The sequence below is a fragment of the Perca fluviatilis genome, chromosome 8 (genome assembly GCF_010015445.1).
Source record: "Perca fluviatilis chromosome 8, GENO_Pfluv_1.0, whole genome shotgun sequence".
NCBI classification, from domain to species: Eukaryota; Metazoa; Chordata; class Actinopteri; order Perciformes; family Percidae; genus Perca; species Perca fluviatilis.
The window spans coordinates 12,636,533-12,650,901 of NC_053119.1; the positions used below are offsets into that span (position 1 = coordinate 12,636,533).

Below are 14,369 nucleotides of genomic sequence, written 5' to 3' on the forward strand. Positions count from 1 at the left end.
TCCAAAGATGTAATAAAATAAAAAAGTACATTATCTATAACAAAAAAACTCGAGCTATGTCATTATAATAAAATCATGCAGCTGTTACCTCTGGTATACAGTTGACATTAGTGACAACTTTGACAATGTCGTCAAGTGGTAGCAGAGAGTTGCATTTCAGCTCTGTGTAAACGTTCTTGCCCTCGGTGCAGGCAGCCAGGAGCTCCACAAGCATGTTGTGGTAAGCCAGAGCTCCATCCTCTTCTGTCCGATCTCGCTCGGAGCCCATCATCTGCAGCAACACGGGGAACGAGGAGCGGTCGTTGTAGAACACCAGCACGTCCTCGCCTCCGTTCACAAGCTGGACACACAAAGAGAGACCCGAAGAAAAAAAACAAACAGTTACTCTAACGAATTAATTAAAAGTACAAAGGCTTTCATTTGAAAAAAGAAATGTATTTTCACCTCTGTCATGACTTTGTCCTGACATTTCTTCACATTCTTCCCATCAGCTTTCACAATAGTTTGCAGGAACTTGAGGTACTGGACGTGTCTTCCGTGTGTTTCAATGCAGTGGACAAAATGATGGACCACACGATCGCTGATCTCATTGCACAGCTGGCCGTTGTTCATAAAGATGTGACGCATCGTCTCAGCTTCAAGCAACTGTTGAAAAGTGGGAGCCATGATGGAAGATAATTTAAAAAAGCAAAGAGTATATTGATTAATTTATATAACAGGAAAAAACAAAGAAAACGGTTCTTGCTTATGAAACTAGTATCACTTCTCTGCTGTTGTTTTGGATTGATCATTCATTCACACACACACACACACGTGTGTGTGTGTGTGATATATATATATATATATATACAGTATATATACATATATACAGTATATATATATATATATATATATATATATACATATATATATACATATAGTATATATATATATACATACATACATACATATCAGATCCTATCAGATATATATATATATATATATATATATATATATATATATATATCACACACACACACGTGTGTGTGTGTGAATGAATGATCAATCCAAAACAACAGCAGAGAAGTGATACTAGTTTCATAAGCAAGAACCGTTTTCTTTGTTTTTTCCTGTTATATAAATTAATATATATATATATATATATATATATATATATATATATATTTATATATATATATATATATATATATTTATATATATATATATATATATATGCATGCTACTGCATGTCAACAAGCAAAAGGTAAGTCATATCAATATACCCCTGGAGTGAGGAAGAGGTTCAGGTGTTTATGTAGCAGAACTTGGTTCTGAGGGTTTCCTCTGCAGAAATTTTGCAGAAACGTATGTGCCAGGGTCATGATCTCATTCATCTTCTCATCACTCTGTGCAAGGGCAGAACCAAGCACATGACCGATTATTAGAAAGAATGTAAGACAGCACGTTTTCAAGAAACCACGTTATGCAAAGCGTTCACAGAAACTTCCAGTTCGACATTGTTCCTCACCTTCTCATAGGGGATCTGCAGCAGGTCCAGCACCACAGTATGGGCCCCCATGTTCTTCAGCAGCCTCTGCTGCTGCACACGACTCTTCTTACTGGGATAACACAGCTTACTGAGCCGCAGTAGGATCTAAATATTAGACACACTAATGTCATAGACATACTACAGAATAAAAATATAAGAAAAACCTGGAAATAAAGAAATGGACCTCTCACCTCTTTCACAATGTTGTAGTTGTTTGCTTTGTTGCTGTCAATTTGAGGTTTATTATCTCCGTCTTGTACTGGGCTCAGGACAACCTCCTGGCAGCACACATACATGAAGAAAAAACAAGCTTTTAGTACATTCAACTATTAAAAAAACATTATTTTTCTCTTATTGTCTGTCTACATATACCTGTATTCATCTTCTGTCTGAAATGCTCCATTTTAGTCCCTTTAAGCCCCACTCCAGAAAAAAGCCTACTCCGCTCTGATTGGTCAGCTTGTTCAGAGTCTTTCGCATCTGCGTCTCTGTACCATCATTGCAGCCGGGGCATGACTGTAATGGCACTGTAGCGGCACTTTCTACCTATAAATAGTATAGTTGTGACATCACAACCGTAGGGAAGTCCTGATGGCTCTTTAAAGGCACATTCTGTGAATGCGGGCTGTGTGCATTTCTCTGTGGATTGAGCGTTTTGATACTTTCACAGCATTTATATAGCACCTAAACCGGCTTGGGGTGACAGTAGCTACGGAGGAACCAGGGGGGTGTCGCTGGTTCAAGTCCCCGTACGGATCGAAGTACAGAGTGGGCACTGCCAAGGTGCTCTTGAGCAAGTCACCACCCCTCCCTCCCCAACCACTCAGGGCGCCTGTTCAACAGTCACAGCCCACTCACTCTGACATCTCTCCATTAGTGCATGTTTAGGATCTGAGCATGTGTGTGTGTGTATATTTCAGGCCTGTGTGTAGTGTGTAAAAACAGAGTGTAAATTGTAATTTCCCCATTGGGGATTAATAAAGATATTTATTATTATTATTATTATTATTATTATTATTATTATTATTATTATTATTATTATTATTATAAATATTTATTGTCAAAAAAGATGTGAAATCTCACTTTTTACAATATGGGACCTTTAAATAGTTGTAGGTTTATGCCACAGTTAAGTAAAGCTCCACAATTATTTTGTGTTCACTCCAAAGGGTTTATATTTGGCATGCAACAACCTCTACATCCTGTCTCTAATTACCAGCCATTTTTGTCAGTGTGGTGGGAAAAGTCCCTGCACTGATCCTTATCATCCTTATCATTGCATCATTGTAAAAATAATGACGTAAAAACACACGCTACATGCACGACGGACTAATAGCAGATTCCTGTTCTGCCAGACACACATTATTAGTACTAAGCCAACAAAACCGCTTTCCATCAGCTTTGATGTACAATAACAACAAACAAAGAAGCTATTTACAGTGCAACTGAATGACCAATGGGATGTTTAAGGTAAATATATTAACTTCTCGTGGATAAATAAATGGCACACTAAAATCTAAAATCCATTAACAGGAGCTTTGGCTGATACGAAAAGCTGACCAATCAGAGCAGACTAGGCTTTTTCGGGAGGGGGGCTTAAAGAGACGGGCGCTCCAACAGAAGGTCTCATACAGAGGGTGTATACAGGTGCAGCAGCTATGGGCAGTATGAGGAAAAATAAAGAGTGTTTCTTTTTTTAACAGTAAAGCATGTAAACATGTTCTAGTAGAAACACAAAATACAAGTAGGAACCTGAAAATGCCCTTTAAATAATGGTACACCACCTCGATGTTTTGTTCTTTATCCTGCCTGACCCCCAGGTCTTCGCTGCTGTAGACTCCACTCTTCTCCACCCACAGCTCTGACTTTTCAACAGTCAGACGCAGCTGGTCCAGGTCAGCCTTGATCTGCTTGTAGTTCTCTACATCCTGCTCTGACACTAGCAGCTGGACCTGGAACACACACACACACACACACACACACACACACACACATTAAAAAAAAAAAAAAATGTGTGTGAAAGCATAGAGCTGTTTGGGCCTTTGGAGAAACCTAATCAAAACAGAGGAAGTGCCTAATGCTACTCTGTCAGCTCTCCAATTATAAAATGCTTAAGTGTAACTACCGTGCCGCTACCTGTTTGAAGGCCTGCAGGACCTCAGCTCTCTGGCTGAAGTGTTTGAACATGAGCTGCAGCGAGCCAGACACCATTGGAGGGTAATCTTGCATGATGAGATGGATAAGAACCCTTAAAAACGTCCGGCCACCCTCATCATCCAGCTCCACCGCACTTAGTTCCGAGCTGAAATCATGCATGTGCACAATAAAGCTTAGACGGAAGTTTTAAAGCAGATGCAATCGTTTCCAAAGAGACCCAGGTCATTCAAAAAAAAAAAAAAGTGTATTTAAGCACAGCTTCTCCTACCTCCCTGCAAACATGCTCTCTGCTTTGGTTGCAATCTCATCTATGTCTGGTTCAGAAGCTGGCGACAAAAGAAAGTTAACAGGTCAGTAAACACCTCATTTTGGACGTGTAAAGAAAGCTTTAGTACTTGCAATAGGAGAGAATAAAGTCTCACGAGTCACTTGGGGCATATCAGCCAAAGAGGAAGAGCTGTCAGTTATGGTCTTGTCCCCAAATTCTTTCTTGTAGATGGACAATAAGTATGTGATCCTATAATCCAACCTCACACTCAGGATAAACTGGTAGGGAAACAAAAAGTACACAAACATAGAATCACATTTCTTTTTTAATAATGCCAACATTTCACCAGAAATCCCTAAATGTACATCCTGTAGGTAGCGCTTACTTGCAGGATCTCAATGATCTTCAGCTTGGTGTCCATCACCATGACATCCTCATTGTCTGGTAGGAAGTGTCCTCTCCCGTAGCGCAGGGACGGAGAGCTGTCAGGCAGGCTGTGTGGCACACCTCGACTCATCATAATCTGAGTCATCATTTCCCCAACTCCGTGGATCGTACGCAGGACATTGTTGCCTAAAGGAAACATTAATCTTCACACATTTTGCATGGTGTGTGTGTGTGTAAAGCCTATCACTTAGTACATCCATTTACATAGTTGACATAATTCAGCTCAAGCATGTGACACTTTGAATATGTGTATCATAAAAGCTAAAGCAAATGCCATTAGGACATCAGCTGAATAAACATACATCTGCAGTTAGTGTTTCCAGTCCATTAAACAATACCACACTTTTTTTATTTACCACTTTGTCTATATTTCCAGAAAAGTTTTTCAATTTAGTTGTAATCTATCCTAATTCACTTCCAAAAGCAGATCGGTCCTTCATTTCTCTGACCTGCAGAGTCATCTTTGACCTCATATGGAAATGTCTCCATTTCTGGGACTTCATATTATGGCTCTACTGTCACCCAGGCACTGCAAAAAATCTTCTAACTAGGACAAAAAAAAGCAAGACAATTACCTAATTTCTAAATCCTAATGCTAAGCCATGCTCCTGCATACATTTTTTAACTGCTGCATCCAAATTTTCATCTAGAAACCTGAGGACTACTGACGCTGGGCTATTTTCTGTCCTTTAATCATCATTTTAAACTAAATCATGTTTTCTTTTAGCCTTCCTTATTTTATTACCCAATTTATGAAACTGCCTCCTACAAATTCAATTATCTTAATCCCTGAACTAGGAAATAACTAAATAAAGTTTTACTCTGTTTAAAGCGCTACATAAAAGAGTGAACCTTAATTGACCAACGCAATGATATAAAGCACTTATGCTGTGTAACTGCACTGACCGGCCTCTGGGCTCTTGTTGAGTTTGTTCATGAAGGTGAGTGGGTGCTGGACAATATCCAGGATGGCCAGCAGAGTGCGTGTGAGACGCAGCAGCTCACTAAAGCTATAGAAACCAAAGTAAACCAGGTGACGAGCCAGATTCACCACCTGGAAGGGAGAAGTGAAACATCATGGTCAAAACTTTTGCAGCAGCACATGAAAACACATCCATGAGGCACAATTTGAGACGGGAATAGCCCGTGAGAAAATAAATGTGGATGAAACAGTTTATTTTACCTCTAACGTGAGTTCATTCTTGTCATCATCCCCGAATGGAAAAGGCTGGCAGACCACATCTTTAAGGTATTCTTCCACAAACTCCATGGTGGGGGCAAACTTCCTCTTCATCTCCTCTCTTGACGTGTCAGTGGACTCATACTCAAACCTGTGGAAAAGCACAACCACAATCTGCATGAGGTGACTCGCAAAATACACGTGCACGTAACACACGTAATCACACAGACAGGCGCTCACTCGTGAATGGTTATCTTGGAGGGGATCTCGGTCCAGAGGCGGGCGTAGCGTACAGGCACTACGGCCTCCTGTGGGTCACGGTCCACGTGCATATGCAGCATGAGACGGCAAAAGGAGGCTCTGAGGTTGTAGGGTAGGCAGTCGTCAAACATGCAGCGCAGGATCAGATCCACTGGTAGCTGACAGGAGATCTGGTTGATGGCTAGGTACTGACGGTCCAGACACATTTTAGCAAAGAGGTTCAACTGGTACCTACAGAGGAGACGAGGGACATGGTTTTGTTTTACGGATTTTGTTTTGCAGATTGGACATAGAACAAAAAGAGGGGAAACACATACTACTGCTTGCTTGATTCAGCCATGTTTGCGTTACTGGGGAAAGGGGAATTAAAAGCAAGATTGCCAGTGTCACCTATAATAGGTGATAATGTCTACATCCATCTTGTGGTTGCCCTTAGCATCCTGGGCGAGGTGGCGAATGGATTTGCCGTGAGGCTCCTTGTGGCTGTCGATCCAGTAGAGCCAAGCCTCCTCCTCCTCCACCTCCTCCTGCAGCAGAGAGGACTCCAGGGTGGTGTCTGTGTTAGAGATTAGTCTGGGGGCGAAGGAGAGTGTGACATAAAGCAGTTACAAGAAAAACTGCAAACATTACACTCTGACGTAGAGCTGCTGCTGCTGAAAATATCCATTTCACAAAAGCACACTGGAGGGAGCAGCACACGCTTTACTGAATGTGCGCGTTTGTACATGTTTAAAAATGAACGGATGTAATATGACAGGATCAACGTGGATGTTTTAAATATAATAGATACCACGGGTATGACTCACTTGGTCTGGATGAGGATATCTGCGTTGGTGGGGTTCAACATAAATTTACAGATAAGCTCCTGTGTGACGGGGATGGCAGTCTTGTTGGACACGCAGAGATCAGACAGATAATCCAGGAATCTGGATGAGTATTAGCAGACATGAATCATAACGCTTAACAAATGTTTTAACACACAATGTTTTAGCAATAGAACACATGAACTGATGTTGTGCCATTTGGTACAACATCTTTGTCTGTCCCCTTTTTTTACATGTAAAAATTCTTCATCCCTCCTTTTTGTTTTTTTGACAGATATGGCTCTTACAGTGTATTTTGACATGAAAAGCAGGGGGAAACACAATAACAGCAACACCAATACCACACCACAAAATATGTTGCCACAGTGACCGTAGAGGGAATGTTAGAGGTGAATTTCTGATAAAAATCTGAATTATTTCACAAAAGTAGAGTAGGTAAGATTTACATATCGTATTGGATTGCATTATTTGGCATTATCCTGTGTTCCTGTCATAGGGTTCAGTCCTTGTGTTACAAAAGTCTCATGTAGGACTACTAATTTTCATGCACAATGTCAGATTTATCGTATACTTTTCATTATTGAATTGTTCCCTCGGATCATCTACGCTTCTGGAGGTGTACATGTCTGACCTGGGCTCTCTGTTGCGCCTCAGCAGGTTGACGAAGGTCTCAATCTCTTTGGCTGTGATGTGTTTTTCCAGCAGCTTGCGGTTGTTGTGCAGCAGAGCAGTGATTGTGTCCTCAGCCAGGATCTCATACCCAATCTGAGACTGCATGATTGAGAACTTTTTGGCTATATATTCCTACGTGGCACAAGAGACATATGGTTCTAAACACGTTTGATAGAAGTGGTGATGAAATGAAGTTCAGAGAAAACGTCTGAGTAAAGACGTAGAGAAGAGAGCATAAAAAGGTGATGAATCACTGCCTCTAGCCTTCATTTCGCCATCATCAGTCCTTTTCACAGCAGACAATTTTAAGTGTTGTAGAAAAGCACAGGTGTTACTAATAACATTAACAATGGCTCTTTTCTATTCAAGTGTCACATTAAGACAAAGGGCAGTGTGATCGTTACACCTGCCCTTTTACTACTGGGATTACTACTGTCAAAATATCAAATGTAAAGAGAAGGCCTGTTGCTTTAATGAAGTAATTATTAGATGGCCTGGCTGACAGTGAGGAGAATGAAAATAAAAGCAGGAAACCATAAAAAACAAACGTGTCTTCTAGCAAGGTACCGTGTATTTTCTTCCTGTTTTACTCTTGTAATAAAACCACACACTTTATCTGTGAAATGCTAAAATTCAGGAGAAGTTGCACAAGTAAAGTGATGTCCTATGTCAGTCAAATTATTTAATATAATAAGTTATGCAGGAGTAGCTAAGGTTAGCTTAATAGCTAGCTAGCTAATAGCTAGCATCAGTGACAGTAGTAGCAAAAAACATGAGTGTATTGAGCCGACAATGGGTGCGTTTTATTCCTTATATAAATAAAAAATATATTTATATAAGATGAAAATGTGCTATTTCTTATCTCATAAAAATATATGTGACAATTTGTCAGGATTTTCTTTCTTTTGATCCACTAATGGACGACTGTTTGAGCACTACTTAGGTTTCTTGACTTAGGCAGCAGTGGTCTCTGCATAGATTTTTTCAGACAGTCATCAGAATCTATCTGACAAGATCCTAGTCAAAAGCCATCTCTCTATGCTTAAGCTTCCCCACATCCCTGTGATAATGTGTATGTTAATGAGCCTGACAAACTCAATGAACACTTAATATTAGACTTGTGTAGAAGGCGGAAACATGCCTGGTTCTTGCGATAGTCCTGTTGGGAGTGGCGTAGCACCCTGTAGCAGAGTCTCAACATGTATTTGAAGTGAGCATAGCGCTGGTCTCCCAAATCCTCCAATTTTAGCATCGGACCATCACCCTTATCTGTAAATGGAGCCTTCAGGATGCCAAAGATCTGGAGGAACAGAAACAAACATACAATGATGGAGAACCAACCAAGCATCTATAACAGGAAAATACTTTCAATAAGTACACTTCTTAAGGCCAATCTGTAGAAATGCGATAAGATTTGCACTCGTCATCACTGTCAATCCTTGACCCTCATGTTAAACTTCAGATCAATCTGCATTCTGCAACGACACACAGAAGTGTGTGTCTGAGTGTGTGTGCTGACCTGGGCGAGGATGTTCTGTTCCCTCATGAGTTTCTGCCTCTCTCGATTGGGTGTGGAGGTGACCACTGACAGAACATCCTGGCCGTTGTTTGGTACCATGCACACAAAGAAAGCCAGGTCCTCCAGGAGCTTAGTCACAAACCTAAAATATATATGAAAGGCAAAAATAACATGAGAAATCATAAAATATGCACACCATCTTGTGTCACCTGTGTCGTCACGCTTGTGCATCTGTACCTCCTCTCGTTCTGAGCGATGTTGCCGTACTGAAGCTTCCTCACAGTGGATTCCAGGACCTTGTTGGCATCGTTAGCAAAGTCTAAGTCTCTGACCTCCGACAGGGGAACAGATACGATGGCAAAAGCCTCCTTGTCCTCTTTAGTGGGACAGGTGCCGATCTATTGTAACAGCCAAAAGAAATGTCCAAATAATGCATCCAGGTTTGTTTTGTGTGTTTGTTTGTGTGTGTGTGTGTGTGTGTGTGTGTATGCGTATGTGCGTATGTGTATATTGTGTGTGTGTGTGTGTGTGTGTGTGTGTGTGTGTGTGTGTGTGTGTGTGTGTGTGTGTGTGTGTCCGACCTTGAGCATAACCGGACGCTCCTCCTCTGAATCGATGGGGACGTTAGTGCTGGTCACCCAGGTGTTGGTGCACAGGTGCCTAAGTCTGACATAGGAGTTTCTGAGGAAGCATGGGACAAGTCATTTACAGTCATACGCATAATTGATTGTATGCTTACTGCTGTTGTTGAACTGAAAAATATCCATCTTGGTCATTCATTTAGCTGCTAGCATGGCTAAAGGGACAGCAATGTCGGCCTGTCGTTTGGTCCACGACTTTGATCCAGACTGAAATATCTTAGCAACAATGGGATGGATTGCCATGCCATTTGGTACAGACACTCATGTCTCCCTCAGGATGAATTGTAATAACTTAAGTGATGCCCTGATTTTTTCATCTAGTGCCAAAATTCTAATTTGCCAAAACCTTGGTTTATGACCAAATACCTGGAAAACTAATATTAACATCAGCCTCAGCTGGGGTTTTTTTGTTCAGTGCGAATTAGCAAATATTAGCATGCTAACATAGTAAACATTATACCTGCTAAACATTAGCATGTTAGCACTGTCATGTGAACATGTTAACATGCTGACATTTAGCTCAAAGCACTGCTGGGCCCAAGTATAGTCTCACAGAGCAGCTAGCATGGCTGTCCTCAATCTTATCTCTACAGTCTACATGTATAGCCTATTACATGCAAATTGAATGAGAAAATTCAATTAGCTTGAATTTCAGTTCAAATTATTTGTGAAATTATCCAGCAACAGGTGTTGGTTTATTAATTTCAGAATGTCCTATTACCAACAACAAAATTAGACTTACTTGAATACAAATTTATAAAAGCAGATGGTTTGGTGTCACAATAAGTGATATTATCTCAGCCTAATGGCAGATTTTCTGACAAGAACTGCTGTGCTTTGTGATGTGAACTTGAGATAAAAATGCCCCCATTGATACAACTATAACAGATGTAACTTGTTGTTATGGATGCCCCAAATGTGAGTGACTTACCTGGGCACGAGACAGTCGGCCCGCTGCAGAGTGGTGGCATCCAGCTCAAACAGAGAAGCAATGTCATTCCCATGGGGAACAGAAACCAGGGTGAAAGCAATCTTCTCTGCTGCTTGATGCTTCCTCTTGGAGAACACAGTATCTGTCTCATTCTGCAGCACACACAGACACACACACAGACACACACACAGACAGACACACAGACACACAGACACACAGACACACACAAAGTAGAAATTAGCATCTGCTGTCTAAAAGCTTATATGGCACAGTTAAGTCGTTTATCAACCCTGACACAGTAGGTTGTATACTGTCCTGACAATCATTAAACATACAGTACACAGTGCTACATGTTCAGTCCATATTCAAGTCTATGAAAGAGAGATGAATGCAAAGCTTGTTCCCACGAGTGTGTTTACACTTTTGCAAGTCAATGGATCTTGCTTGGTGCTGGTACGTGCTGCAACTAATCATTGATTTGGTTATTGATTATTCTGTAAGCTGTTTCCATGAATGGACTGTAATGATTGTTGAATCACTAAAGTGTCCAAGTGTAAGAGCCTATTAGAAGTTTTCAGAGCCTAAACTGATGTGTTAAATTTTTTATTTCATTAACCAACCATCAAAAAACTCAAAATGTAGGTACAATAAGTTGATGAATCAATTAGTCCATCAACAGAAGATTAATCAGCAACTTTTTTCAATTTTGACAAAAATGTAAGCCATTTTTCAAGATAACTGGTTCCAGCTTCTCACATGTGCTGATTTGCTGCTGTTCTTTCAAATTGAAAATATTTGGGTTTTGAACTGTTGGTTGAATAAAAGAAGCAATATATTCACATTAGGCAATGGGAAATTACAATTTCACTTTTCTCTGACATTTTCTACACAAAATGATTGATCAATAAATCGGTAAAATAATTTGCAGACTAATAGATAACCATGGCATACCATACCATAATTCAATTTCTAATAATGAAAAAAAAAAAAAGGCAAGTTTATTACTTTAAATGATGGCATCACACACGATAAATACACGGGATACTGTAACAATAAGTGTTACAATAACTTCATCAAGTATTTGTCTGTCCACTAACTGATTAATTGATAAATAGTTTAGGGCTAACGGCAGTGTGCACAGCAGGACAACACCTCCTCTTACCTTCATGCCCAGCAGCACTAGGCCACAATTTTAAACTGTACACACACTATACACTTCCTACATTTCCTCATAAATGGTGTACAGCTATGTTATAAAAATTCAGCCTCATCTCAAGAACTGTTATGTTGAGTATTTGTAAGCCTATGCGAAGCTGAGCATAGAAATATTTTGTGTCAAGTTGCCATATCTTTCCACATATGCTCATGTAAATTCTGATACATGAGCCTAACTGTTGATAAAATCTACAATGGAGGACGAACGGATGTGAGCCAAACGATACTGTCACAGCTTCTTACACTAATGAAGTATCAAATTACGGTACACAGAGATGTAGCCAGAGAGCCATGACTTCTCTGTGTGGTGTGTTAGACACTGCAGTACGTAGGCTGGTATAGTGTGTGCTGTGTAGATGCAGCACATAATGGCGAGGGTTAATTTCTCCCACTGTTATCTGCATGTCAATGGGAAGCTCCCCAGAGCTGCCTCCACGCCTGAGCTTCTCTATCCTCCCACTCCTCTCCCCTCCTCCTCCTTTCTCTCCCCCTCTGCTGGTGACTCACCCCACCAGCTTAGCACAGGCGAGTGGAGCAGAGCAGACAGCACGTCTGCCTCCCCTCCATCCCCTCTCGCAGGGCACCCCCCACACCCAGACGTTATGTAAGGAGCCCCCTGTGTGTCTGAAATTCAGCATGTGCATGAGAAAGTGTGTGAGGCTGAGGGAGTTTGTGTGCATGTTCCTTGCACTGCCAGAATACAAATGTGCAAGGTAGCTAAGAGCTGAAAGAAAGATATAGATATAGATTCAGAGATGGTGTGAGTGTAAGACAACTGGTGGTGTTGCATAACCAAAGGATGAGGAGACAGGGAAGGGCTTGAAGTTGGACAGACACTGTATAACTGCTGAGATAATCGTTCTTTCCACTAAAACGTATAATCTTCTCTCCTCTTCACCAACTCATTCTCTCTTTCAGTCAATCTGGCTCATCTATGGTGTAAAATGATATTTGCACTGCTGGCGTCTTGAACTATAAATATCAACTTAGTATATACAATCACGTAAAAAATCTGTTAGTAATAGCCAGTCTGAGATCGGGTGTATGTGACTTTGCAGCTAAATGTGCTTGTTTGACTGACTCACCTCTCCTTTGGGCTCCACTGTGTTGTCTTTGAATTCAGGGTTCGCCTGCACAGAAATTGAGCGGTCAATGACCTCATATATGAAAAGCTCTGATGATAATCATTTCATTATCATCCACCATCACCCTAAAATACAAACTATATACAAACAACAGCAGAAGGGTGATAGTGGCCATATCAATGGGAATACTGCCACCTACAGCACATCAACTAAAATCCCCTTCAACTGTGCATATTCAGAAACTGCAAAGCAGATACTCAGTTGTTTTATATTAGTGGGAAGCAGCTAAATTTAGGAATTATAAAAAATAAATAAATAAATAAATAAATAAATAAAAATAAAAAGTAAAACTCACCTCAGCTGCAAGGTAATTCCCAGTCGCCAGGTGTTTGAAGCGGAAGAGACTGTTCCACTGGCCGGCTCCGCCTCTGCAGGGGTCATAGTGCACAACCTGGAACGAAAACAAAAAATAAGGAGCATTACATACCTAGAAGCATCCGTTTTTGTCCACTGTTTATGAGGTTTCGGTCTCCTGCATGTATGTGGTTTAGGGTCAGTCAGTGCCTGCCTCTTTGATACAGTGCACAGGGACTTTTATAACATTGCTCACAGTTTTCAGTTTAGGTACAACAACGCTGCTCATTTAGTTTCTGGTTTCGTTTAGCAGACAGAACAGCTCTTGTTGGATAGGATTGATTTAATAGCAGTCAGAGGATGATTTATTTTATTTAGACAGGTTATTCAAAGTGAGAATAACTCCCAAACCAAAGGACTTCCAGTTTTTAGCCTGTCACTGCGGTATCACCCTATGTGCCAAGTACAAGTACAAGAATTTGTGTTTGTCATACTAGCGCAACAACATGTCAGCAATTGATATGATAACATATGTACATTCTGGCAGCAGAAGGACAACAGGAACTTCAACTTAGTGCACACTGATAAAGGGGAACATAGTGTCCGGTACAATAGATATATATAGAGATTACAAAGAACTACAGGTTAAAGCGGCAGACAGGCAGGCAGTTTGTATTCTCAGAGGGGAAATTATGGTCTAAATGTGTGAGATAATGTTCATTAGTTGTGCTTAAAAACACATCATTTGTTGACTTATGTTAATTTTAACTGAGCTGGTGTATGGCTGGTTGTTGCTAAAGGGACAACACATATTTAAATTGTCCATGAATTGCACACAGAACAAAGTCACCAGAGCATGATAAATGAACATCCTTTCTAAAAAAACAAAAAAAAAAAACAATGATTTTAATATCAATCAATCAATCAATCAATTAAGTATCAATGGCAAAACAAAAGATGCTTTAAATTCCTGCGTGCGCGTGGTTAGCTCAGTTGGTAGAGCAGGCGACGGATGGCACATAGCATTTTTCAAATAATCTTAAAAAAATGTCCTGTGTGTGCTTCACCTCGATCTCCCAGAGAGCCTTGGAGCTGGTGGCGGAGGTGGCAGACTGCCGCAATGTGGTCCTGAGGAAGACGTGCTGCTGCTTCTTGTACTCGTCACAGGTCAGAAACTTCTCCTGCTCAGCGTGGAACAGCCTCACCACGTCTCCCTGACAGAGGACACAAGCAAAACATGAGACTGCCACAAGATAACTGCATGCCGTTTGCTCTGAAAACATGGAA

At 40.7% G+C, this 14,369-nt stretch overlaps 1 protein-coding gene across 1 annotated transcript in view; it reads right to left on the reverse strand.

The window, feature by feature from the left end:
* The window catches only part of itpr2 (inositol 1,4,5-trisphosphate receptor, type 2), a 59,788-nt gene that overhangs the window by 36,152 nt on the left and 9,267 nt on the right, over window positions 1-14,369 (reverse strand). The window contains exons 8-31 of the mRNA XM_039809584.1: window positions 14,150-14,296; window positions 13,084-13,179; window positions 12,729-12,773; window positions 10,429-10,580; window positions 9,438-9,537; window positions 9,094-9,254; window positions 8,857-8,998; window positions 8,479-8,637; window positions 7,297-7,469; window positions 6,648-6,767; window positions 6,232-6,414; window positions 5,821-6,072; window positions 5,584-5,731; window positions 5,307-5,454; window positions 4,339-4,526; window positions 4,108-4,231; window positions 3,954-4,011; window positions 3,665-3,830; window positions 3,313-3,480; window positions 1,720-1,806; window positions 1,508-1,633; window positions 1,263-1,385; window positions 445-645; window positions 89-340 (exon numbers count right to left, since the gene is read on the reverse strand). Of these exons, the coding sequence (XP_039665518.1) occupies window positions 89-340; window positions 445-645; window positions 1,263-1,385; window positions 1,508-1,633; window positions 1,720-1,806; window positions 3,313-3,480; window positions 3,665-3,830; window positions 3,954-4,011; window positions 4,108-4,231; window positions 4,339-4,526; window positions 5,307-5,454; window positions 5,584-5,731; window positions 5,821-6,072; window positions 6,232-6,414; window positions 6,648-6,767; window positions 7,297-7,469; window positions 8,479-8,637; window positions 8,857-8,998; window positions 9,094-9,254; window positions 9,438-9,537; window positions 10,429-10,580; window positions 12,729-12,773; window positions 13,084-13,179; window positions 14,150-14,296 (3,519 nt within the window). The remainder of the gene's footprint in view (window positions 1-88; window positions 341-444; window positions 646-1,262; window positions 1,386-1,507; window positions 1,634-1,719; window positions 1,807-3,312; window positions 3,481-3,664; window positions 3,831-3,953; window positions 4,012-4,107; window positions 4,232-4,338; window positions 4,527-5,306; window positions 5,455-5,583; window positions 5,732-5,820; window positions 6,073-6,231; window positions 6,415-6,647; window positions 6,768-7,296; window positions 7,470-8,478; window positions 8,638-8,856; window positions 8,999-9,093; window positions 9,255-9,437; window positions 9,538-10,428; window positions 10,581-12,728; window positions 12,774-13,083; window positions 13,180-14,149; window positions 14,297-14,369) is intronic.